At 49.3% G+C, this 27,661-nt stretch overlaps 1 protein-coding gene across 4 annotated transcripts in view; it reads right to left on the minus strand.

The window, feature by feature from the left end:
• Positions 1 to 1,349: 1,349 nt before the first annotated feature.
• The window catches only part of ILRUN (inflammation and lipid regulator with UBA-like and NBR1-like domains), a 33,673-nt gene continuing 7,361 nt past the window's right edge, over positions 1,350 to 27,661 (minus strand). For 2 of the 4 annotated variants that reach the window (XM_066982841.1, XM_048070888.2), the window contains exons 2-5: positions 20,760 to 20,914; positions 16,989 to 17,186; positions 14,342 to 14,670; positions 1,350 to 5,344 (exon numbers count right to left, since the gene is read on the minus strand). In XM_066982841.1, the coding sequence (XP_066838942.1) occupies positions 5,309 to 5,344; positions 14,342 to 14,670; positions 16,989 to 17,186; positions 20,760 to 20,914 (718 nt within the window). In that variant the 3' untranslated portion in view covers positions 1,350 to 5,308. Of the gene's footprint in view, positions 5,345 to 9,028; positions 9,468 to 14,341; positions 14,671 to 16,988; positions 17,187 to 20,759; positions 20,915 to 25,145; positions 25,602 to 27,661 lie in introns of those variants that run through there. The other 2 variants (XM_048070890.2, XM_066982842.1) reach the window with 2 other exon arrangements.

The following is a 27,661-nucleotide window of genomic DNA, read 5'->3' on the forward strand; positions in this document are numbered from 1 at the left end:
TCTGTTCCCTGTAAGGTTTTCAGTCAAGCTGAAACAGCTCATGAAAGCTCCAGGCACTTATTCAAATGGTAAAAGGCAAACCCAGCGCGCGCACACATTGAGGTTTCTTGCGAGGATTAATAACAAAGTCACACATAAGCAAGAGATCAGCTTCAGCTAAGCTGCTCCAGAATATAGTTTATATAGGCAAATGTTTCGGCTGGGTGCCTGGAGCAATAAGGGCTTGCTTGGGAAATGCCATCAGCCCGACGTGGCCACGCAAGTGGCTCCCAAGGACCTTCACACGTCCCCATCCTAATACAGGGCACTACTAGATATTTCCCTAGTGATAATAATAAAATAAAATAATAATAATAAAATAGGCTAAGTTCATTCAGAATTCCTCTGCTGATTACCCCAGGGTCCCCAAACAACAGCCCCTGTTTGCAGCCTGACACACTGCGATCCCTGCGCCGCGGTCTGGGGATGCACCAGGACGCCCCAAAACCACACAAGCAGCACGCAGGGACCCAGCTTTGTGCTGGTGACCACGTGAAGATGGCTAAACCCAAATTTCTGCTCCTCCTCACGCTGCACCCCTCGCTGCCACCTCCCCTCCGTCCCATTTCCATCCCGGATCCATGGGGAAGGCGCCGGCGGCTCCGGCAGCCTGGGCTCAACTCTGCTCGGCGCTGTGTCCCCCAGACAAGGAGGGGTGCAGGCGGCAGACACAGCTCGATGTGCGAGGTTCCCTGCCCGTGGGACGAGGGACATCCACTGGTGACAGCAGTGAGCAGGCCGAACCGCCGCCTCTTTGTGGGGCATCGCCGCGCCTCAGCGAAGAGCCAGGCCGCAGCCATGAGCCAGGCCGCAGCCACACGAGGGGGGCTCTGGGGGCACACCTTGGGACTCAGCCCTGAGCAATGGTCCTGAGGTGAAACGTGACTGCTTTGGGAAATGGCTGGCCCGGTTCTAAGCTCGTACTCGTATCCACAAGGCCTTCAAGGTTCCCAGGGCCCAGCTTTGCCCCCAGGCGCTCTCCTCCTCCTGGGGCGGGCGCTGCCATGGGACCCCCTCCCTCCTGCACAGGCTCTTCCCCATCATCTTTCACAAAAAAATCCCTACGGGCCTCAGCCTCTCATCACGTATCTACCTGGGCTGGGAGGTTTGTTTGATAAACTCAGCACACGCTGAATTTCTTCTTTGTAAGCTGAGTTGGGGTAAAGGCAGGGAGGGAAGTGAGCTTACGGCCACTGTGCCTGGAAACATCCTGGGGACAGAAGAAGTACATTTAACTACAAGATGTCAGATTCAGATTCTTTTTTCAGCTCCAATAAAACTCTCAACAGCTACAGAACATTTTTTTTCTGTGTTAATTTAATCATACAAATATTCATTTATACATTACGGAAAAAAACTTTTTTATTTTTTGTTTTTTTACCCCCAATGTGCTATCATAGGACTTCTCCCAGACTCCATGAGGCAACACACCATCCTGGGCTACACATGCACTCCCCCCAGAGAGAATAGACAGGCTGCAGAACCACCCACTCACTCACACAAGGAAAAATAAAATAAAATTAATTAAACACAAGAGAAACCCAGAGACGGGACAGCGTGCATTTCCCAACCCTGCGGGCTCCGGCTGCTCAAACCCACGCAAGCTCTGCCCTTCGGAGGGGCAGCTGCATCCTCCAGCCCTCGAGGACTGTGAGTACGAGACCCCTGAGATGCAGGCAGGGGATTCCTCCCCTCCGTGTGCCTTTTCTTTACCAGTTTGGGGCCTCTCCTGCGGAGCTCTGACCGCGCTCTGGCTTCCCTGGGCTGCCTGCACTGCCCCTGCTCGGGGGGTGACAGCTCCACGTCCGAGGTGGCTCGTGCTCGACACACGGATGTGTCTGGAGAGCAGACACAGGGCATCATTTTTTCTTTCTGGAGGAGCAGGCGGGGAAGGAAGCTCTGTCCCCCTCCTCAGGGCAGGTGGGTGTCAGTCAGGCCGGAGCCAGCTGCAGCTCTGTCCCCGCACCCTCACCTACCAGTGGGTGCCGGCCCCGTCTGCCCCCGGTCAGGAACAGCGACCTCACTGGGGTGATGCTGCCTCTGTACTGGTTCCCCAGTCTCAACTCAGTCACGATTTCCTCCTATCCCTACCAGGCCTGAGGTGTGCACGTGTAACTCACCTGGCTCGGCGCACCTCACCTGCCACACGCTCACCGAACTCTTGGTATTCAGCTCTCCTGAAAATTCATACTGTTTATTTCATGTATCTGATGCTAAGTCTCCGTGAGTTTGAATGCCTCAATCCTACAGAAACCCATACAATCACAGCGCCCTGAAGTCACCCGGAAGGAGTTTTGCTGAATATTTCAAACCCACCTCGTTTAAAGCTGGAAACCTGACAGCAAGAGCAATGCGAGGGCCGGCAGCACCACTACGCTCCAAGAGAGGAGAGAAAACCACCTTCGGCCCCAGTGAAAGCTTTTACTAGAGGGAAAACCCAGCGAGGTAGAGCAATCACCAACCTAAAGGTTGTCCCACTGTCACAGCAAGGGTCAGCACCCAACCTCCAGCGCCTCCGGAGCCCCGCACGGTCATTTCGGAGAGGTCACCCCACGACGAGAGCGCTTAGCTCGGCTACCTGGGGGACGGCTGCGGGGTGAGCAGCGAGAGGATGCGGATTTCAGCAGCATCTCAGATCGGGCTCTGCCTCTCTTCACACCCTGGAGTCGGTGACCCTTGTCACGAGGCCACCACGGACCGAAATCGCTCGTGAGTGGATTCGGATCTGCGCAGAACAAGTGTGCCTCCTGAGCGGGAAAGCACGGGACTGCGTGGGGTGCATGCGAGCTTGTTTCAAGGAAAGGAAAACTCAGCCTCAGCAGGAGCAGCACAGGTGTGGCAGCCACTCTAAGCAGGGGAAGAATTCGTGCCTGGGAGCAGAAAGCTAGAGCAGGGGTAGCTGAGGGCTCAAAGGGCTCCCAGCCGACACGAGGCAGAGGTCGCAGCGCCAGCTGTAGGGTGCAGGCTCAGGTCTTACTTCCCCACCCACCCAGCTGACTAAAGGAGCTCGTAAAGATAAGGAATCACCTCGACAATCGGACAAACTGCAGTCCCTAGTGTTTTAGATGCTTTCAGAAGCGGCAGCATTGCGGGAGATGCACTGGTCAGGCATGCATCCACGTCTTCGGAGCGTGCCACGCTGTTGGTGAGCTCCACCTGCTCCCAGAAATCCACCTGCCCAGCACCACTGCAGCAATGCAAACCACTCCCTGGGCTGGATGCTACGACACAGCTGAACCTGGGCAGAAGGATGTTGCAGGACAGGAACCAGACTGTGGTGGCACTACGCAGCGCAGCGCCACGCTCCGCGGCTGCATTCCTGAGCAGCTCTGTCCGGATCCGTACCTCAAACAACCTGAAATAAACCCAGGTCTTCACCAAACCCCACGTGCATGGGGCTGGCAATCCAAACCCCGCAGTGCCTCTTGCACGCAGGTGGTTTCTCACATTATACTCGTTTCTCCCAGCAAGCGGATTCTCGAAGGGAGGCTTCGGGTAACAGCGACCCTTAATATCCGAACCCCAAATACAGACAAACCTGTCAGCCATTTCCATACAATTAACAGCAAGCAGCCAGCGTGGGGCTACAGCATCCTAGTTTCCTCCCAAGCCCTCCACAGGATCCACCTGTACGCACCAATTGGTAGCTGCAAGGAAAACGAAGCCTCCCCCGAAAGCCAACCAAGAAAACACAACCAGGAGAGAGCGACCAGCCCGAAGCCACGCAGCACGCCTGCGCCCTGCTCCGAAGAGGAGAGAGGAGGCTGCACCAGAGAGATCTGGAAGAAGGTAGCGGGGTCTTTGCATATCATCGTATCTTTGGCAGTTCGTTCAAGCTTCTGCACGAGTCAGTGCCCCCTCAGCTCACCCCCTTCGGGAGGATGTGAAGGTGACCCGGAGCTTTAGGAACCCACGAGGCCGACTCCCTCCCCTCACTGCGGGCTTTCCGACCACTAACTGCAGGAAAATGCACCGGAGGAGCAGCAGAGCGCCCCGCATCTTCGGAGGAACAATCCCTCCTCTAGGAACAAGCCCTGGAGAGCCCGGTTAGAAGGCGAGAGCCTCGACAAAGCCACAAGCCAGGATGATAAAGGCAACAACACGAGGCGACAGAGCGGAGTCCAGCTGCTGATGCTAACTCTTCCTCTACATTCAGAAATGCAAAGAATGAGCCTCAAAGCTAACACTTTATCACAGGAGAAATGGATTCAAACTTAAAAGTGTGTGAGAGGGAGATGGGAGATTCAAAACCTCTAAGGACAGGACTTGCAAAGCTTTGCAACTACCAGCACGTGAATTACAGCTACAGGAAAAGTTTCTTCTTGGCACGAGACCGATATACTTGCTTGGTCGCTCTAGGCACAGCTACTGTACATCAGAGTTAACAAAAAGGTATTCTTAAATGCTAACCACATAGCTCTGGAACTTTAATAAGTCTGTTTCTTATTAACACGGATGTGTATTTACGTGTACTTCGTGTACAAAGGGAAGGGGAACGAGCCCTCCACGCTATCCTAACCCAGTCCCAGAGTCGCTCCCTAATTGTGATGCTGAGACCTGGTCTCCAGCAGGGTTTCTAGTGACATGCAGGACAACTAACAGCAACACCCAAACCAAAAGGGGGGGAAAAAAAAAAAAAGAATTAAGATTAAAAAGTTGGTAACTATAAACAGAAGGTGATATTAAAAATGCAGAGCTGGGTGCAGACCCAACCTGTCATTAAAACACATCCAACAAAAACAAGTCACCGCACAAAACCCAGAAGATGCTAAGCAAATTCCCATTCGGTAACAAGCAAAACATGACAGTTCCATAAAAATGCACGCTGTCCCTTATTTAAAAAAATATATGAACAGGAAACAAACAGAAATTAAACATTTGCTCAAACTACAACCGCTCTGTAGGCAAAATATTTTTTTAAAGATGGCTTTTTTCATTTTCATTTTTAAATCTTCTTTTTAAGCTACCTAATTGTGAGAATGACTTCTAAAAAAAAAAAAAATCCATGGCGTTGGTATATTCTTTCTCATAGCATTAAACACCACTCCTGAAATTCAGCATTCACACATGCATACTTAGATTTTTCCTCTGGAAACAGCTAGTCTTAAGTTACTGGGCTTTTGTCTTATTTTCTTCTTTATCCAGAACACGGAGGCAGAGAAGGGGGGTCCACGCTGTGTCTGTCTGCCACGTGGATCCCCCTCCCTTCCCCCAAAAGTCAGTTCTTTAAATTCTCCTCTTGCCGATACCCGTTTTGTGTGTTTGTGTTTTAAGACTGTCCGAAGGGATAAGGACCGTGGAAACCCTGAAAGAAAGTTGGAGACATAATCAATTTCAATTGGCACGAAAGAAAAGCGATCAGCGTACGCCTACAAATAACGACCAGCCCATCCCACGCTGCTCCCCAACACAACCCCTTGCCCACCAAAGCCACCTCGGTTGCCCAGCCTTAGGAAACGCTCACGAAACGCAGGGTTTGGTGCTTGGAGCTGTCCCCCCGGAGGAGATGCCAGGCGCTGCCCACTTACCTCCTTCAGATGTTACTGACGCCAGGTTAAAACCAGGCAAAACGTTTCTCGGGCGCTACTGGACCAAGAAACTTGGGATATTTTCTACCCCAGAGCAAGAATTGCTTGTAGATGCCACAACACCTGCAAAGCCAGCAACTACGCTTTCACGGGCGTATTCTAAAGATCACAGCAAGCAGCTAAGAAAGAGGCCCTAACAGGCAGTAGAGGCTATTCAAGAAAAAGCAGGATTTTAAGTCCACGTTCCCAGCGATGTATTTGCTCTCTCGGGATAACGTTATTCTATTCTTCAAACCAACTGGCCGGTGTTTCATCACGAAGCAGAACAAGGAGACCGACAGGCAGGTAAGGGACCTCCCAAGCCACAGAGATGCTCAGTTTGTCACGGTGACGGAGACACAAGCCACACAAAATCCTCCCGTAACACCCAAGGACATACTCAGGTCAGAAGCGGGACGAGGGAGAGGAGCTCGCTGTATTTCGTTGCCAGAGTCTCACTGTGTGCAGCCCACCTTCTTCTGAGCGTGCGGATGAGTTAGCCAAAAGCACAGCTAGCACAAAGCCCTTCTCCGTCATTAAGGGACAGAGCAAGCTCTGGCTTCAAGTTTTCACCATTTCACCTTTAGCAGGAAAAACCTCCAAAAAAACCCAAACCCACCCTCATTTCCTGCACGTCTTACTGCAAATCCACAACAACCTCGCTGCACGAGCCACGAAACGAGTCTAACGCAACTCACGCCAAGTACCAACTGCACTAGCTCAAGTTGAATTGCAAAAGCCCAATTTCGAGAGCTCCGCTGTTCATCTATGATACAAAGGAAATGCTACAAGGAGCCGATGATTTTGCTGCAGCTAGTGAGAAGTTAATTCTTTAGGATATATTGGATGGCAAAATAGAAGGCAATAGCAAAATGGAGCATCCACCGACAGCTCCCAGAATTCAACCAAGACAGGAGGAATAGCACACAATTGAACAGGACATCTTGTGAACTGCACGCAGCGCATGGAAAAAAAAGACTGGGAGCTGGGAAATTACTGTTTGTAGCCAGAAATGTGTGCAGTGATGGAAAACCAAGCACGCTTCAGCCCTAGGAAGGGGCTGCACTCCCAGTCTGGGAAGTGAGCTCTTCTGGAGGTAACACCCAACGGATTCCCCACCGGTTCCACGCAGAAAGCAGCAGTTCCCATCAGAAGCCTGAGACTGAGATATCCAACACCTGGAAAAAAATACCCTCACGAAACCGAAGGAAGGGGAAGAGCAGAAGGAAACCTCTGGGAAACCTCTCAGGAAAGCCTTCTGGATCTTCAGGTACCGTTCAGGTCCTGCTTTCTGTAGCATCTCATTTAAAGCTACACAATTACGCTAATAACGGGTTAATTAAAAATACTGTCACTGAAACAGGGGAAAGGGGAAGAGCAGAAGGGAAACTGTGCATTAAAGTACCGTGAAGAGTCACGGGTGCACGTGCACACACAAAATAATAAAGGATACAGGAGGAAAGTTATGTTAGGCACAAGATCCTAAGCAGTCTCACCTCAAAGGGGCTAAGCTGCTGTACCCAGTACTGCTCTACAGACAAAAAATCAGAATTTGGGGCCAGTCACCTGCACAGACATTCGCCAGAATTCGCTTCACCTTTTAATCAGCTGCACAGAGGCTTCGTTTGCAGATCTGACTGGCAAAGCTCTCCCAAACCTCCCAGCTGCCTGCTCCCTCTGCTGGGGGCTCCCTGCTCCGCAGCAAAACCTTTTTTATTTTATTTTTTTTGTCTCATTTGTGCTTGCCATAAGCCAAGACACCTGCAGCACCTCCGACAAAGGAATTAACGCAGTGAATCAGGGCACAGCCCAGAGCCCTGCACTTCGGTCAGAAACGAGAACAGGTCATCAGTCCCCTGTGCGCTGCCAGCCCCTGCGAAGCGGCTGCTGGCCTCGTTCTCAGGGAACCCTCTGGATCTTCAGGTGCTGTTTTCTGCAGCACCTAATTTCAAGCTACACAATTATGCTAATAACGTGTTAATTAAAGTCAGAATTTAGCTCAGCTTTAGAGTCACGTTACTGAGTACACGCAGCTCTGCTGCTTGCTGCGCTGCCCTGGACAGGCTGACACCTCCGCAGGAGCTCCTCGCCCTGCTCCAGCGATTTCAAGAGCAAGATGCTCACGATCTGCCCGAAGTTAGCTTCGTGCAATGCGTCTCACCAAAAAGAAAAAAAAAATCCTTGGTCTTGGGATTACCATAACGTACCTCTACATACAAGGGGCTCTTCATTGCATGCCATTTACCCCTGAGATTTGTTAGTGCATGTGAGAACTTACAAAACTTGCTTCTTTAAGACCAAGAGCGTGGGCTTGGTTTCACATCACACCTAACAGAGCTCCTGCATGGAAAACAAGAATTTGTTTTAAACTAGCATGGCTGCAGGAAGCACATCACTTCAAGTTCTGGATATTTCCGGGGAAAAATAGAAATTCTTGTGAAATTAAATTTCCGCATTCTAGAGGCTGTTCGCTACAGCTTTGGTTTTGTGTCGCTCGTTAAATCATCGGGACTGGGGAAGGAAGAAATAGATTTCAGTTCAGTTCCTAACACATGGTGCTAAGTCATTTTATTCAGGTGGTTTTCATCCTTCCTTTTTATCCATCCCTCCCTCAGCAAGAAACTCTTATCACCCCTCCCTCCCCCCCAAATAAGCATACTTTAATAGTTTTTGCTCTTCTTCAGTAAGATGCAAGCTCTTCACTGAGCATTCGGTTCTTATTGCATTTATTCAACACAGTTATAATAGTGTCTTGACACCTAAGGACTTCAGTTACTGTTACAATGCAAACACCAACCTCCATTATAGGATGCTTTCGAGAATAATTACCCCTTGTATGCAAGATTTTACATCATAAAATGCAAAAATAATTCTGCATACAAGTGCAGTTTTACAAAAGTTATTCCAGCTGAAGAACTACTCACACTATTTTGGTGAATTTGCTTCCATTCTGAAAATGAGATCACCGCTTTTATGAAAAGCTCAGCTGCAGCTTCGCAAAATGACTTTCAGTTCTTCTAGCATCTTCCACACAAGTAATTGCTAACTGGCTACGGAAAGCATGCTGGCTACTCAGACAAATGCAGAACAGAGGGCCGTGATTTTTTCAAGAGAAGCCTGTACATGCTAATTTTTGTTATAAATAATCAGTTGATGTCAGTGTCCAAGAGGGAATTGGGAGGTTTTGGAAAGTTAGAGGCCTTTGTAAATGCTGAGGTCTTTAAATGAAGGCGCTGTGCTCGGGGACCAACCAAGCACAGCAAAGCCTCCACGTTCACATCCACCACACCTGGATGCGATTTGAGGGAACAGGAGCACGCCATCCCCTTTCTAAAACACAGTTGTGGAGTAGCAGAGCATTTTTAGGTAACAAAAAAACGAAACCAAGCTTAAGGGGATCTTTCATAAACCATCACAACACAGGCTTTCAAACATCTATCTTTATTTCACCTTTGGGACCGAGTCAAGATCAAGAAGAGGTACACTCGAGGAGACAGGAGTGTGGTGCCCAGCTGCAGAGCAGTACAGGAGCCTCCCAACGAGCACCGACAGCATCGGCCAGCACTACTCGGCCCCCCTGGGCTGCTCCTGGTCACCGCTCCTCCAACCCACGCTTGGCTAACTTCGGAAAACTCAACACGAGCAGAAGAACAAAGTATTTAGCGCGTTTGTCCCTGTAATTCCATGCATGCTGTGCAAACACGGTGCAGCAGTTCAGACCCCTCTCAGAGCTGGAGGAGATGCACGGAGCCGACGGAGCGCAGAGGGCTCGGGGATGTAAGTCACCACGCAGCACCTTGGCTTTTGTGACTTAACGGCAAGCTTTTAGTCCGCAAAGAGAAAAACAGGGAAACTGCTGGCCTGCAACGGAGCAAAGTCAAGCTAAAAATCACATTATATCACATTTCCCACAGTCCGAAGGCACGGGGACTGTTGGTTTTCATGGATGAGCTAGCATGCAGCATCCACACACTAGCCTTTCGCCAGAAAAGCAAACCAGCCCCTGCACTGTCAGTTCAGCCTGCAGCAGTCTGGCTGTCCAAGGCTTGCTGCAGGAGTTTGGAGCCCGACGTTCTCCCACTTGCTCTGGACAAATTTAACCGTGGGGTAACCGGCCCGGTGTAAAGCCCAGACACCGGGAGAGAAGGAGCTTCTCTTCTACAGGGAGGTGTGCATCTCTGGGGCAAATCCCTTCCCCACAAATATGGTTTGGTACCCAAATAGTTTCCCGTTGAGAAAATTTTGTCTGAAGTCTAGAGAGGTGCTCCAGAAATAGGCAAGTTGGAGTGTCCTGGTCTGCAAGAAGCTTCCAGGAGCAGCAGCAGCAGTTTTTAAACTCAGAGAGGGGAGGCCAGTTACAGGCTGTAAGGACAGAGGGAGGTTTGGTTTCCCCTACACACAGGTAGCTGTCAAATAGCACGGATCAGAGTTCAGCTGCACACAGAACAAAGATGGGGAGCGTAAATACAGCAGGGGAAAAAAGGTGGTAAGAGTTTGACCCCAAATTCCAAAATGCTTCTATTATACAGGCTTTTAAGAGTTATCGTGAGCAATGAGCAGACTGGGTTATCACCAGGCAAGTTGTAGAACACCTTTTGCTATGGCAATGACTCTGCGAATTGTTTTGTACGGGTGAATCCTTGCAGGTCAGAACTTTCCCCACGCAGTTTTGTGCATTACACAGCAGCAATACCTCGATTCACACGGGCAGGCAGCTAAATTCAGCCAGAGATTTGGATATCTACTTTCATATGTAAGTGACAAGTACGATGTGAATGTCAGTATATGGCTATCCACCTCAGAGCTTTTTAGACATTTAAACTGTACATTTCTTCCCTTCGTTAAGAAATTTAACTCTAATCCCTAGGCACTCTTAAGGCCACATCTTGTGCTTTTAATGTAAAAGACTGTCACAAGAGAGCAGCAGTGACCTCGACAGTGTTGCTATGAGACAGGAGTGAGTAAATAGAAGGAGGCTATATTAGCCTCATCTCTCTTGAGAATACAGAGAGAAAGTGATTGCCAAAGAGGAGAATAAAATACCCATGCATGGGTATATCTGGACTCTAACACAAGCTCATCCCCATCCTGAGATAAGCATCCCATCCTGCACTTAAGCACATGTTTAAGTCTAAGAACATGCAAAAATTCCCCGGGGAATAGATATACAACACGCTTTGAGCAATGCCCTGGGCACAGACCCCGATCTACGGCCTTCCAGCAGTTTACTTCCTAGGGTGAGGCAGCGTGGACTCAGGGAAGGCATACACTGCAGCAGGAATAAAGATCACGCTCAGTTTCAAGTGTATCACAGGATTCATCTTATCTGCTTATAGGGGATTGGGTGTCTTTTTTTCTCTAGGAAAGTTTGTTTCACCGAGCACAGCATCCGTACCACGTGCTCTGCAAAGCACTCTGGCCATTTCCACGTGTGAAACATCGATATGCTCGTCTCATCCGGCAGCAGATGGCACATCAGCATCGCCGAGATCCTGGCTCCACTGGGGAATTGTAGAGGACAAGTTACACCTGCTCAATTGCACCAGAGAGAGAACTAACACAGACAAGGTCTGGCAACTTCGAGGCTTTTAGCATGTTTTACAGCCGTAGACGCCAGGAACAGCTAGTTTTATCTCAGGGATTTCATGGTCTCATGCAACCGTGTGGCTGGGGTCCTTCACAATCTCTCGGCAGAGTGGAAGCCTCAGCAATGATCTGAGAAATATTTAGGGGCTTATCTTCCTTCTAAAGGCAGGACAGAGGCCTGAACTAAGCCTTACCCATCCCCTCTGCTACATCTCACCACTGGTGTGTTAAATACGACTAGGGATTCACCCCACTAACTGGGTGCATGAAAACAGACAATATCAGATGTTCTGCCCAAGATCGGTAAAATCCAGGTATCCTATACCCAGCTATCTACGCTACCAACTCCCAATACTCTTTGTCTGCTCCTAGAGCTTGAAACAAAGCCTTTCACATCAATATTCAATCAGAAGACAAAATGTAGTAGCTTTCTTTCCCCCCCACAAGCAGCAGAGCACAGGTCCAGTCCCCAGGGAGGAGGAGGAGGAGACGGGAGGCTGAAGCAGGGGTACAATTACCAGCAGGTACCTGACCACCACCTGCTGACCACGCAGTTTAATACTTCTGACACCGCCCCCATCAAGCCCTTTTCCATTTAATCTGAGCCCCAGCTGGGGATCCCACTTACACATTACCTATTTTTTTAGGAAAACCTATTTTCCAGGAGGATTTCCAGCTTGCAGGAAGAAGGGATGCAAGGCCCTAGGCCTAAACTAGGGAAGGCAAAGCTTGTTCACCTGACAATTTCAGATGAGACCAAGTATCTAGGATGCCAAACCTACACACATTGTTCACTGCAGAAACAGCACCGCACCACAGGGGTGGTACCAATGTGAGCACCAAGTCTGTGCCAGAATGCTTCCTGCCCTGAAGGGAAAGGGCACGGCTGGAGGAGGTCTCTGATCCTCACACCTACCTCAGTAACGGCTCTCACAGCAACAGCTAACTGGTGGTACATCAGACAGAAACAGCACGTCAGAAATAAAAACCTCAACAGATCTACAAACTTTCTACGCAGCCCATCCTGTCTCCAACAATTACCCTTCCTAAAAAAAAAAAGCAAGGAGCAAAATTTCTGCTTTTATCTCAAATCTACCTCAACCCCCCCCCCCATGACATTCTGAAAATACTGAAAGGAATAAAAAAAAGAAGGCCACCTGCCCTACCTCCAAGGGTAGGTGATAACGACTCGTAAGAGTAACGCCCACAAACTTTGGGTTACTAGCCAGACCAGGTTTCTTAAATTTATCAAGAATATCTCTGGCAGTGTTTCAGTCTCCTTTTTGGCTTTTCTTCTCCACAGAACAGCTGGCACAGGCTATGCCCTCTGCACCTCCAGTAGGTACACGTTTCTTACGCCTATGCTCCCCCTTAAAAAAGCCAAAATCCGCTACTCAGCCAGGAGAGCCTGCCGATACACCGGACCTCTTGTTGCCCACACCACTCTCGTTTCGGTAGGGAGGGCGAGGAATTTTCCACAGGGGAGACCGAGTGAAAAAACGAAGGCCCCTTTGCTGCCAAAACCCCACACCGAGAATTTGTGTGCAGGAACTTTCTCAGAAGCGCAGCTCTGAGCGGTGCCACTTCTGCCCACCTGCAAGTGCAAACAAACGATGAAGCAACTGCTAAGCCCGCACTCGGAGAACGAGGGCAAAGGGGAAAAAAATACAGCTAACCCAAGCCTAAAGCTGACCACCGAAAATGGAAATGAGTCTTCTCACCTAAATTAAAGCCTAGTGTTAAGCTATGAAAGGCTTAGGTAATTCCATCAACTCAGAGCTATACTTAGCAGCTGATTTTTACTCTTCACTGACTGATGCATGAACAGAGCCGTTCCCAGCCTTCGCTGGGATACTACAACCCCCCCCCCAAGCACCTGAGATGGAATTTATGCAGAAATGTGTCAGCACATGGGTGGCCTCTGCCAAGTCAGAGGATGCTCTGTCTCTCCAGCAAACACCACAACGAAAGCAGGCACTGCTATCCACCAAGAAACCATCAAACACCAGTGACTGTCGGTCACTGTTAACCCAGACTGCGTTTGAACTGATAGGTGAAAGGCTTTATTCTTTATTCATTGCTTAAGCCATCCATTTCATGTTTAATGAGCAAGAATCTTGAAGCAGGAACCAATACAGCTTATAAAAATTTATCTTTGGGGTGCAAAACACAAAACGGGTGATTGGTAGTCTGTCAAACAGTTATTCCCACGCATGCCAGCAGTAAAAAAAAAAAAAGCATAGCCCTGGTGCAAAGTAGGCCACTAAAATATGATCCACTGGTAGAGGACAGGCAGTTCATCCAGTTAGGAACTAAAGTGCTGTAGGTGAACTAATATTAGGGCTTTATTAAGTCATTCAGCAACCAAGTGTTATTGTCCTACACAGCCTGCTTAAAGTACAGTAAAGCATTTTTAAAGGATTTTAAAAATCAAACTAGTTTGACATACGACAATACACACCTACACATACTGGCTGCATTAACAGGTGGATTCTGAATTGTAAATAATCCTGCTATTCATTTGTCACACACAAGCAAATAAAAACAGTCAAAATATCACTCAGACTCTTATAGCATCCACCAAGCAAGCTTTTGAGAGAGATTGAAAGTAAAGATAATTTAAAAGTCACCTACAATTATAAACAAGACAAGGACACGGACAGGAATAGTCCTCTGACTGACCATTCCTGACAGATAGCTTCTGGGATCAAAATGTTGAGCTCTGTAGTCACTCCACACCAGTTAAAAAAAAAAGTTATCTGGTTAATCTTAGGTTTGGGGGTGTGGTCATTTAATTCTGTAAAAACTCAGGAGCACATCTTGAGAGATATTTTGACTTATCTGCACACGCAGCTGGAGTAGGCCCCAGCCACTAACAGTTACAGCACCCAGACAAGATTATATAAACTTTAAGAAGGACTTGAAGCAAAAAACAAAAAAAAAAAGGTGGATCTGGTAGAGTCTATCAGAGGCAAAAGTATTTTAATATAACATGAGGAGTTGGCAGAGTCAGACAGTCAAATTCAAAACCTTCCTTAGCAGGTCTGGCAGAAGCAGAAGGGAAGGGCTTTGCAGTTTGTAACGAAGAACTATTACATACAGCACAGTCGCATCACCTACCCATTCTCCTGTTCTCCCAGGGCACCTACCTTACTGTATGTCACTACCGACAAGTTGTTCGAGTGACTGCTGGGGGAGAGATTTACAGAGTTTTGTGACAGTCCATTCTGATCTTGTTCGATTTGGTCAGGAGCAGGCCCCCACGTGTTTTTGCTGATTGTGCCTAGCTCGGAACCCCCAGGGTCTTTTAGGTTGTTTTCATCTGGTTGCCTGTTCTTCTGCGGAGAGGCGAACGGGTTAAAGTTTCCTTCTACCTTGCGATGAGGCTGCGTGTTGAACTCTGTTTCAAAGGATGACAGCTGCTGTGTTACTCCTAGAAGTCCTCCAACTTCCACGCTGAGGATCACCCAGATGACATCTGTGGAAAATGAAAGACACTTGGGTCATCCCTAGATGGAGTTGGGGGGGGGGGGGGGAGTAAAAAGTATGAATTCATTTCTTTACAATAGCAAGAAAAAAGACTGATTGTTTATAACACATTTTTATAAAGCATCAGAAGTACTGGCTAGAAACTAATGAAGTCCAACCCTTCAAGGAAATAAAGTTTTACTCCTACTGAACTTAGAGGAACCAGGTAAGAACATAAAAAACAAGCTGACAACTTGAAACTCCATACTTCAGATGCCCAATAGGATGCACTGAAAAAGAAAACCTGAAATGACTTTAACCAAGGCTACGCAACAGGCCTGAAATGAGAGCCAGGCGATATCACTCCCCGTCTTCTGCTCTGTTGACAAAGAAAAGGTAATGTTTTTCGGTTAGCATTAAAAGGTTTGGCTCTGAAAAAAAACAAAAACTTACTTGGAAGGTGATTATGTTTATGACAATTCACACTAAAATATCTGTATTTCAGTTCCAAAACATCCACAGTAGGCAGACAAGATGCACAGACTGGTAGACTATTACACAAATTTGCAAACAAGTGGCTAAAATATGTATGTGTGTGTTTACAGTTCTTACACAACATGTGCCGTTTGTACATAGATAAGATTGTTTTTCTACTTACCATTTCATTTACACTTCATGCAAACACTATGGCATATTTACACAAATACATGGCTTGGTATGTATCCAAATTCAGTCCTGCTGCTTTTTTTTTTCCCCCGCCCCTCCATTAAATGCGCTCCAGTTTTGTTTTGCTGCACAGAGAGGGAAAATTGAAAAGAACAGCAGCGATTCCTTATCTCATCTCAGCAGATCTAATAAGAGCACCTCACGTCACATGGGATTCAGGTTCCAGTTCTTCTGCAGCGTTAACCTACAAGGGGCTCTTTTGTGCTGGCTGGGGGAAGGAGGCAGCAGCTGCCCTCGTTGCGCAGCTTTACACCACCACTGCTTCACGAGCAGCCTTCCTTCGCTGGAGCTCTCCTTCCAGCCCCTCACCAGGCTGAATGTCGCTCATTAGCTTGCATTTTGTGACCCAATTAAGGGCAGTGGGATTCTACCTTACAAAACCACGGCTGTTTAAGGACCCCAGCACCGTGCCAGAGCTGCGTGCCGACGCCAGGCACCCCCACAGCTGGACCTGAGCCGCGGGAGATAAAAAGCACCAGGGATTCAACCTACCACGGGGAAGGGCATCTTTGATTCAAAGCTCAGTTGCCAATTTCAATTTGCAGGTAGTTTTCCTTCAAAAGGTGTAACTTGAGCAAGTTTAGTAAGACTTTAGCCTGCTTCTTTGTCAGCGTGTAGAAAACCTTGGATTAATAACCGCACAGGCCCGCAGCAGGCAATGCAAGTTGAACAGGCCTTTCAACCTAATTTATGCACACGTTTCAGGGACAAGTTACATCCACTTTCAACACAGAAGAGTCTTACACTCGCTGACAATTCTGCCAAAAAAACAGAGCAAAGAGTTATTTTTGACTCCGAGTGCTAACACATCTCACTCAAACCCGTGGACTTGGGATACGCCCAACTGCCAAAACAGGCACAAAGATGTTCTCAGTATAAACTACAGCTGGCAAAAAATCACTAAATGACTCCAAATGAATGGAGATGTTGGTGGCTCAGCCTGAGGCACCATGCGAAATATCCCAAAGTGATTTTTAAATACAGAAAAGTGGTTCCCAGCAGATGCACCAAGTTTAACTATCGAAACCTGGGCCTTCGGTAAGTGTCAGATGGGGTTTTCACCACTTAGGTTTTTATGTAGTTCATGATGTTCAGCACTGGAAAACTTGGAACAAGTCCCAACAGGGTAAGAGTTTCAAGGAGAACTGTGCTAGTCCCTTTGTTTTTAAGAGCTCTGTGTAATCTGCAATTTGTTCCAGTGTTTAGAAAACAGTTCTGTGCTGACCAAGACAACAAAGCAGCTCACTCGATGTTTTCTCTGTTTTCTATATTTAGCCTCAGAGCCAGCAGACCTCTACCCTCCTGCATTTAGTCAAAGCTTGCAGAAGGGTCTACCTGCAGCGAGGGGCACTGGCCCCCAGATCTGTGGAGCACAACATTCACAAAATGGAAACCAAGGGTTATCAGTCCGCAGCTCTCTGGTGCTTACATCTTTGTACAGTGTGGTTTCACGTCAAGAGCCATTACAATAAATCACACAAATAAATTTAGGGATACATGATTTGGTTATCAGGAGGGTGTCCAACAAGGGGCCAGGAGCATCCATTTACAATGGGAATACCATAAAGAAGAGCGTGAAGTGCCAGAAAAGGGATCGCTCACCTCCGTAATAGAGTCCTGTGGCAGTGCACATTCGCCACTGTCCCTGATACATTCCTGCTGTGCTGGGGCTGCACATCTGAACACTGACGTCTGCAATCTCCTGGGGCTCCAGGGACCTGACCATCACCATGTTTACGTGGCCAAACTGGTCTCCCCCAACATACTTCAGACAAACCCCTGGGGGCCAGGCCTCCGTCCCTGGGATCAAGCAGAAGAAAGAATTAGTGACGGTGCTCCAGGAAAAGTCATGCATGTTTGTACGAGACCGGATAAAACACACTTATCAAAACAGTTGTGCAATTGTTGAGCAGTCAAAGGAATACCGAGATATACGCAGCATTGTCAGCAACTGATACAGAACACAGTTTTCAGACAAGGCATAACTGGTCCGCTTTGTGACCAGCAGGAAAAAATCGTATTTCTTTTGAAATAATCTCTAGCTCTTCACACAGCACGAACCTCAGTCTGTGTAACAGCTGAAAAGGCAAAAAAAATAAACAGAACTGAAATTCACATGTATTTTCCAAATGCCATAGCCAAAGAGGTCAGACCTAGTTTTACTTCTCCTCATTTCTGCCTCCCTACATGCAGCTCCTGAGCCTTGCAACATCAAAATACACGTTATTAACCCAAAGTGCTGGAAACCTTTTCTTTTAGATAAGAATTCCCTTCTCAGTCTGTTAGTCTCAAGAGGAACAAAAACTTCGAATCACAACTGAAGAGCTGGTACTGCTTTCTAAACGGCTTTATTCCCCTTCCTGCACCAACCCTTCTCTCAGCCTTGCGCAACGGTGGAGAGGACTGTGGACACGATTTCTTTGTGGAGATCAATGTTTAGACTGCAGATACCGGGCCTGACGGTGCGACCTGGCAATCTGCAGAGATACAGAAAACAGTCACTGCGTGCAAACACAGCCGTCTCCGCCAAAGATAACAAGTTCTGGGGCAGACAAAAAGTAACGTGCTTCCAAGACTCACAAAAAAAAAAAAGTCAGCTTAGAATTTGCTTTTGCTTCTCCTCCAGTAATGTGGCAGGCCTGAGCCAAGGGCTTTGAGAATACCTTCTGCTTGGCCAAGGCTGCAGGGAACAGCCAAGGGAAGCCCGATGCACCAAGAGGCTTGGAAGCACTCGAGGCGAGAACGGTGGCTGCTGATCTGACCCCAGGCTACCTCGAAGAGCATCCTCTGCAGCAGCTCGCCTGCTTATTCGATCCCTGCGGATACCTCGGTGAAGACATGGCAGGGACTAGTTTCCTAGTCAAGTCCTCTCGTTCGTGGACCTCTCCATCTAGCAGGGAAATCACGACACGAGCAAAGAACACGGGACATTTTGCTCCAGTTGGAAACGCTGCTGAGATCGGGAGGTCTTTGAAAGAGGAGCCGAGTGATGAGCTGACCTCAGACTGGTGTGGGGGAGCTGGGTACGAAGCCTCATCTGGAAAGGCTGGCAGCCCAGCAACAGGGTTTAGTTTAAATAATTGATGTGATTTTTATCGGGTTTAATGGCTTTAGTCTTGCAAGGTGCCTAGAATGCTGCAACTGATAAGCCCCATAAAATGAAATGATGATTATGTCATTCTATTTCGGTACACTCGTCTCGCAGGAGATGATAAATTGTAGTAACTGTCCTGCAGAGCCAGCAGCAGCTGGGGGTAGAGTGGGAAGAGGAAATAAGTCTTAAATCCTGCTGCTCTTTCAGCACTGCTTTCACTACACAAACTGGTCTTTCGGCCAAGCGCCGTCCTGGAAGGTATCAGAGCAGGGTATTAGTTTTTAATAACACACAAAAAACCTGGCTGAACCTGGCTTTACTGCTTAAAACCGACAATCTCCCAGAGCCCTGCTTGTCACACGTCAGCCACCAAGCGCCTCCGTGACACATGCCTCAGGTATTTCTTGTTCTAGGACCGCATTCATTTAATCAAGGGTTCCCGTAGAGTTGTTAAAAACCTTGGCTTTACTTCAGTTATCTACCAAACAAGCAGATATTATCTGGAAACACTATAGTCCTTTGATATTATATCTTAATTAAACCTTAAAATAGTTTTAAAATGCTGTGGTCCTGCTTAAACTTCAGTCATAACACAGTACGTGAAGGTGCATTTAACTAAAACATGCCTCAACAGCACGATTTTATAAGGATTTGGCCTCCAGCACCAGCGTTAGAGCACAGATGTACTTTTTAAGAAGTCAGGCTTTAAACCACACAGAAGCCAAAACAAATTTTGGCCTTGCCAGGAACTCCGGAGTCAAGATTAACTGTAACTACCCTTCCTCATCTTAGCAGGCCCAGGGATTTCAGAAGGTCAAACGTAACAAGAACAATGAAACACTGCCTAAACGAGGATGTTAAATTAGGGCTGGATTTACATGCAGGAAAGAGTGCAGAGGAACGAGAGAGGAAGGAATCTGAAAGGAGCCAGATAGGGGTGTAGTCATAACACACGCAAATTAAGACACTAATAGTGGAGAAACCAGATCCGTCAAACCTACTACATCTGTAAGATTTGAGACAGTTATAAAAAAAAATTGCCAATTTTGAACGTTACAGGAGTTTAAGCAAGCTCCAGTGCAATGGAAAGGCAATGCGTGAGTCAAACAGGCAGAAAAAGTAAATTGAAATAATTAAGGCCTTTCTCTAGAATATAGTGTTTATATGTTAGCGTCCTTACCTCTGGTATCCTGATGAAATACTTATATTTTTACTAGTGTTTTAGTCTTTGTTGTACTTTGATATTTAACACAAACGTGTACAGCACTCCAGCACTGCAGCTATTTACCAGTAAAAGCACTAACCCAGCTGTACGTTACTCATGATGATTCATGGCATTATACCTCGTTGTGCTATCATGCTTCTTCACAGAAGTACAAGCAGGTCAATTAAATTCAGGCACACAGGTTAAACATTAATGCAACATCCTGTCATTGCAACAGTCAAAGACAAGGTATTCCCCTTTGCATCCTCGGATCTCATTTCTCTGACTACATCCCAACAGATCAAGCACTGGGAATGCATTCTGCCTGGTCTCACTTCCTGGATTTCGGTCCCTGCTTTGACTTATCTCATTCTGGAATGTGGTATCGCCAGCCTTGCATCCTCCTAACGAATGAAAATGCAATTCAGTCAAAAGGGTGCTAAAAAGTAAAAGGTACCTGCCACGTTCCCCTTGCACAGCTACCTCTTCGCAGGTTAGAGCTCTGCCTCCACAGAGAACACATTTCTACCAAGAGCCCAACCAAGTGACAGTGACGATCAGAAAAAAGGGGGCAGTGCAGTGTAGTGGTAATATACACAGGCTGGCCATGAGCTAAAAGGCTTTGAGACTTAAAGGGAGCTCTTCACCAACTTAAAAACATGTTCCATTTGTTTAAGTGATCATAAACAAAGACTGACTAAGGATTCTTAATCTCTCCTCTCAGATTTAACTGCTGCCACCAAGAAAACAAAATGAAAACACACATTTCATTTTCTATTTACATGCCTCTTCCTACAGCAGTTTCCTAGAGCTTTTGTTTACGTGGTGGCAGGAAGAACAGGGCTGGGGCACTGACCGAGCTGCACACCTAGCCACAAAGCGTTTGTGCTGATGTACGGAGGGATACGCGCAGGTCGGCAGAGCCACCTCCTCCAGCAACGGGGCGGCTCTGGCCCGAGCGAGGTGCGCACAAACCTCGTGCCTTAAGCTGCGGCTCCTCCATGAGATCTGCCACCGTGTCACCTTATCACCTAATATACGTGACACGGGCTTTGCTGCAGTCCGAGGGACTTACCTGTGTTCTGTATCCTCCATGTTTTTGTAAACTGGGTGTCAGGAGGGATGGACTCCCCTTCCCCGATGGTGACATCTTCAACAAAGGACATGGAGGGTACGTTGATATTTGGGCTCTCAAAGTCATAATAGGCTCCGATGGCGGCTTGTAGGTTCCTAGAAAGCAAAAAGCAGATTACAGCCTTAAGTACGCGGGTGGGCCAGCTCCTTTTCAGAGGTTCACGTAGGTTAGCCTGAACGGTAAAAATATTATCCCGATTAGATGAACTCTGCTGCCCACATTTTCCTAAAACCTCCACCTTTATCACACGTGGATTCTGCAAGATAACGGAGCTCAAAATATAGCTTTTTACCTTCCATGGACACTATGTCAGATCACTTTGCTGCTTCTTATTTTCACTGGAAACCTGGGAACTCAGTCTTTTCTCAGTCTTTTAGGCCTCCACCCTATGGAACTCGACAATAACTTGGAGGGACAGTGGGGTGAGTGCTGGGCAGCGGCGTGTGAACAGCTCTTCTTTATACCCACCTTGTTTCCACAGCTAATTTCAAGAGGATTCAACCTCTTCATTTTATTTTGGCACGGAAGATCCAGAGGAGCATCAGATGAGCAAAACACACAGCACACATGATAACTCTGAAGGCTGAAGGGCACCACCAACCACGGACAGCAATTCAAGCCCTGCTGCTTGTGAAACGCAGTCACACGAGCCACGAGCACTCCCCGACTACTTATTAATCATTAGGTGCCTGCTCAGTTCTGGATCGTCACAGCTCAAAGGAACTTACAAACCGTCCAGGACGAACAAACATTCCTACCGATTCCAAACAAATGGCACTGGAAGGCTGTGATGTATTACGGACATCCAGCAAGCCACAAGTGCTATTGATTCACGGTCACGGCGTAGCTGAAAACTCGCAGGGTAATTAATTTGAGAAGAGGAGCAGTCAAACAGGAAGAGGATTCACGAGGCTGAGCTGCCATTCCACGACATACTATTATGTTATTATGTAAGTGTTGTGGCAAATCATCTAATTCCTCTGTTTACGCATGGCTGCGGGGTTGTGGCCCTCATTTACATGTGGTGAGTAGGTGCTGTGAGAATGGGATGAGTAAAATCGCACCGAAAGCACTGGGCATAACAGCTGCTATGTATTCGTGATTACACAAAGCTATTTTGCTTTTTTAAGCAAGACAAAGAAAAAAAAAGTCCTTCGAGAACCAGGAATCGCCACCTAGAGCAGAAGCCCTGCAGAAGGGCGGTCAGAAGCTGCGCGGCGTGGTACGGTGATTTATCGAGGGTAAGCATTGTTTGGTGGGGTGTCATGTGTCTAACCCAGAGCCAGAAAGCCAAGGTGAAAGCGGGAGAAACATTTGCAGCATGACCCTGAGAAAGAGCAAACAGAGGGCTCCGGGGGCTGCTTGCCAGCTGGAAAGGGACTCGAAACGGTGAGCAAAGGAACTGCCTCCTGTTCGATTCCTACAGCGCTTGAGGGAAAAAAAAATAAATCAGACATTGTGTAAAACCAAAACCGCCCGGGAGAGAAGCAGCACTGATTTCCCCTTACACAGGGGACCCCAAAGCAGCAGCTAACGGCACCGGAGCTTGGGTCAGAGGAGGGCAGTCGTAGATCTGAGCGCCACCCGTGCCGGGGGGACACCTGAACGACAGATGCACCAGTCCCCCGAGCCACCGGGACGCCAGAAGACGATGACGCCGTGCTGGCTGACATCCTGACATCTCCCAGAGCTCAGCCAAGGCACGAGGCGGCACCGGAGGGGCGCTCTGCCCGGCACGGCAAACCCTACAAACCCACACCAGGGCTTTTGCTGCTAACACACCAACGGGCTTGGGCGCAACGGGGCAACAGACGAGCCTCCCTGCAGGACTCCCACGTTTAGAGCACTGAATTTCGGACCAGAAGCCATTATTCGGCTCGAGACGTTTTCTACCTCGGAGCGTCGGGGCTATATTTAATACAGGCAGCTCGGGCGAACGCTGCAGGAAGGGTGCGTGTCACGTTATCCAATAACCGGAGACAAATGCTCAGTTTTACGTCACCAGCCGCCTGTTGCTTATACACGGCACGAGATTTACATAACTTGCAGCAGGGCCGTGCCAAGAGCCTCCTGCTCGCCCAACCAGCTAACGCTACGAGCTGGAGCTCGGTTTTCACGACAATTTCCTCCTGTGTTACAGCGATCCGAGGCAAAAGGCATTGTGAGAGCTACAAAAGACAGCGACACAGCTCTTTCTCTCCCTAATCCACTACTACACAAACCCATTTTCCGACGTCCTGCACCGTCCTTGCGTGCTACGATTCTGGGATCGGGAGTAACGACGTTTTATTGGCATTAAGAAAGAAAACAGCAGTTCCACAGGGGAAACGTCTTCTGTAATTCTCTGCAAGGCAGCCTGCGCTGTTTTGTGTTTGCTTGGCTGGAAACCCGCTCCAAAAGGTAGTGGGCTATTTGTGCACACAGGCTGCCTGCCAGCTCCCTTCCCCTCCCTGGGTCATATTTCATTGCTTGCTTTGCCATTGGGAAACGGCTCCAGCCCTCTGCAGCCTTTAGTTAAAAACTAACCAAGGAAAAGCACGTGGCCAAAAAAAAAAAAAACCAACAGATTTGCCACCTTTCTGCCATCGGGCATCCCAAAGCCACCTTCCTGCCCCCATCCTGGTCACCGCCGCAGGTTTTGGTCGGGGTCAGCACCCGCGCGTGCTTTGATACCCCCCCCCCGGCCTTCCCCCTAGAGAATTAAAAGGAAGCTTCCAGAAACCAAAGAGAAATTGAAAGTAGCAAGAGCCAAAGTCAGGATGACAAAGCAAATCCGCCCCACGCTGGAGTCCTTTGACACAGCCGACCTGAGGAGATAGGCGCCGGGCGGCTGCGGGAGATCCCCGCGGCGGCGCTCACGCTGCGGTCACGCTCCCCGCTTACACAACGGGCACAGAGCAGCAGAGCCCGGCTGCCTTCGGCTCGGCTCTTCCCAAGGGACGTTCCCAAGGGACGCTGCCCCTCGCTCCCTACCCCCAGGCAGGGCCGGGTGCGAAGGCAGCCCCGGGTATGGGGGTGAGGGCAGCCCCTCGCTCGGGGCGGCGGGTACCGCCTGCAGAGGGTCGCAGCAAGCTGCAGCCCGGCGATTTGCACCGTGGGGACCGCGCACAAGTGCCCCCCGCCTCCTTCCTTCCACTAAACGCACACACGACAGCAGATTTTAATAAGGAGAGGCGAGCACCTTTCCTTATGCCGGTATTAAGACCCTGAAATTCGTCTGCGTGCACCTACTGCTGTTATTATTGTGTCCGTACCCTCGTGCCCAGATGGAAGTGCAGGCACCCGGGGACAGGACCGCGGAGCCAGGCCCCCGAGAGGAAGGGGTTATCAGCTGCAGGCTCCTCTTGCACGCCCGCGCCTGCCTCGTCTCCCTCCGAGGTGCGACACGCACCACGCTGCCCCTCCGCATGAGATAAATTCCTATTATAAACCAGCTCTCAAGCTGTAAGATGAGCACGCCAAGCCCAGCCGGTGTAATTTACGTGACTGATCTATCCTAATTACAGGGACAGCCGTGCTTCTGCCTCTGTCTCAGGACAGCCCTCCAGGTGCCAGGCCCTCCGTGCCGAAATGAAGCAATTTTCCCCCGTTCAGGACAGCAGCAGCGCAGAGCTCTGCCGTCCTCCCGGAGCAGGGCCCACGGGATCCGGGCTCCCCACGAAGGTCACCGCAGCCACGAGGCGTGCCTACCGCAGCCACGTCCGATTCGGGTCCAAAAAGGTTTTGGAGAGGGAGGGCAGAAGGCAGCAAATAAAGGTTATGGCTGCGTGTACCAGACCCATTCTAACCACGGGGATCCCGCTCCTTCCTCTCCAAAGGCACCCCGACTTACCTACCCAGTGTTTTCCCAGCCAACTACTGCCCCCAGAAGCGGAGAAAGTGTCCCTTTCCAAGTCCATTCCTCCGCTCTGCCGCTTTGTTTCAAGCCTGGGGAGCTAAATTACAACAGCGAAGTTAAAACCTCCTCTGCTAATAGCTCTGGAGATGTCCCTTAACAACTCTTAAGTGTTTGCAAAGAGGTGGTTTATCTTGAGCTGGTTCTTTCCCTTCCCGGCTTTTTTTTTCCAGACAGCCTTTTGTTATGTTAAACCAATATATTTAGACAGTAATTACTCCCAATTAACTAGGTCACCGTGCAGTGTTCACAAATAAAAGAAGCTCTTCCCAATCGATTCACAAAGCCGAGGGCTCCTCCTGCAACCCAGCCCTGGTGCACACAAGCAGCAGCACCCGGGCAACTGGCCGTGTCTCGGTGGTGGTGTGGTGCTGTAAAATCGAGTTCTTGGGTACAAGAATGAAGAAACCGAGGTACTGAGGCTTACTCACCCCTGCCTTCTGCAGAAAGCACAGCACATGCACAGCACCTCGTCCTCCTGTTACCAAGAAAAGGCTCAGCTCTTGCCACACATCGCCGCCGTGCCTCCGTGGGCGTCTTGGGAGGGAACAAGCAGGTCGCTGCAGCACACAGGGCAAGGGATGGCAGGAGTCCTGCCAAACACGCTCGGAACAGGTAGAGAAAGTGAGCTGGAAGAATCCTGCACCATCCGGTGCCCGTAACCTCCTGCGCCTCTCCCACAGGACACGTGCATTGTATTTTGGTTTTATTTTCCATCCAGCAGCTTCAAGTTCTGAACTACGGGGAAAAATCCCGTCCAGCCCGCAGGCTGCCTCTCTGGAGGTCTTCACGACACGGGAATTCCACTCCTAAGTGCCACTTCCAGCAGAAAGCGACAACTTGACAATTAAAATTTCAACTGTTATAGGAACCTACAAGTTTTCATTTCTTATAAAATTCTTTGATGACTCCAAATTACAAGGCAGCCCCTTCAGCTCAGAATGCAGCGGGCAGTTTGTTCCTACCAGCTCCTGCCCTCTCCTACCACCTATTAGGATCTAACGGGTGAGAGCTCCCAGCAGCGACTCTCCTGAGCTGCCAGGAGAAACAAAGGCAATCAAATCGGTGCAATGCCTTCGACTCTGAATTTCATGCAGGATGCAGCCCTGGTATCATGCAAGGACAGCGAGCTGACGACAACGGTTAAGTCAAGTAGAAAGCACTCTGACAAATGGACTCTGTCACTGCGCTGTGCAGAGCCATGTGCTGAAGCGAGTGCCAGGCTGTGTTTCTCTCCCTCGCAGGGGCTGAGGACAGAAGCACCCCACGCGTGGCGTCCGAGCGTGGCGCGTCCTCAGCACCCACAGGCAGCTCTTGGCACGGGAACCACAGCTCCGGTGCCGCCCTCCTGAAAGATGCAGTGCAAAAAGCTAAGCAGTGACACGGGGCTGAATACTTACTGCTTTCTGGGCAGCGCTTTGTGCTCCTTCCACGACTGAATTCTCACCCTTCACGGGTCCTTCCTGCCCCCCAAAGCAATAGGTAGCCGGGCACCCCGGCACCCCACAAGGCACCCTTCGCTAAAAACAAAGGCGTGCAAGAGAAATAGTGCAGCAGCTGGGTAACTTCTCCCTCCTAAATAACGGGACAGCTCCGCGTGATGCAGGTGGGAGAGACTCAAAACGCCTGAGGAGCACATCCCGGTGAGGCAAGCCTCGGTCCCCTCCTTTCATCTCGGCACCCAGCATCCCCTTTGGATTTGATTTCCTCAGCTGCTGGGGAATTGGACTGATAGCACTCCGGGTTAGGCCACCCCGAACAGCTACTTACTGCTCCTGAAGTGGGAGGCACCTCGAAGCATCAGCAGAAGCTCGGGGGAGAGACTCGACACCGCAGGGAAGCGCTTTTACCTGGAGCTGAATTCAAACATTTTCAGTGGAGACGACACGGGGCAATTAAGTGGAAGGGCTCTCAAGACATTTTGAAGGACTGGAAATTTTAATCAGCGAGTAGCTTTCAATAAACACCGCTCCTGAAAGCCAAATGTGCGCATCAGTTACCTTCAGAGCTGACCTCTTACACTAAACACGAGGCTGGGAAATTACCCCGCGAGGCTTTGGGGATCCAAAAGGACCACGGAGGGAAGCTGAAAGCTTTCAGCTGAACTTACACGGCTTAAGAGAAAGGGGGAAAAAGCTGGCTAATTTGAAGCTCCTGCATTTCCTTACACGAAGCCACAGAAAAACCTGATGGTTTCAGCTGAGAGCAGCCAGTTCCAAAATACAAGGGGGATGTTCCTGACCTGCAGTGATTGAACGCAGTGTTGCTCTCCATCCAGGGGCAGCACAGGGGTAGCAAGGGAGAAGACACTGAAGATGCACACAGTTTTCAGGACACCCCACTCCACCAAAAGTTGCTCTAACAGGCTTTCAGATGCACACAAACGGGCACAAAGGCACCGTAACGCCCACCACGGTCCCGGCTGAGCGCTCGCTGCACCCTGCAGCAAGAGGCGGCAGAACCAAGGCTGCGAGGCCGCCGTGAGCCCCAGACCCCAGCAGCTGAACCCTCCGAAAGCAGGCGGCCAGGAGCTCGAAGCCTGGGCCGAAACGTTTTGTGGCTGTCCCAGCAGGAGCTGCTCCCTACCTGCTGCCCCCGGACACAGGCACCAGCTCATCCCAGCGGGGAGCCAGCGCGCTGCCGGCACGCAGCAGGTTCCCCGAGCGCTAACTCCTCGGCACAAACCGTGTCACCGATCTATAATTGTCTGCGTTCGAGTAATGGGGGGATTAAAGCTACAGAAACTGTCTGAGAACAAGTTCGGGCACGCTGGGCAGCCCAGCCGGACTAAAATTATATCGCACCCAACTCCCGCTGCTGCAGCCGTCTGTCTGCTTGCAGCTCCGCTCCACGCGCACCCGCCCCGGACGGGTCTGTAACGTGGACACGGCACAGTTGTAACACTCTGCAGTTAAAAACGCAATGTGTCTGAAGTCTACCTTTCGTG

This window comes from Anser cygnoides, chromosome 25 (genome assembly GCF_040182565.1).
Source record: "Anser cygnoides isolate HZ-2024a breed goose chromosome 25, Taihu_goose_T2T_genome, whole genome shotgun sequence".
In the NCBI taxonomy this organism is placed as follows: Eukaryota; Metazoa; Chordata; class Aves; order Anseriformes; family Anatidae; genus Anser; species Anser cygnoides.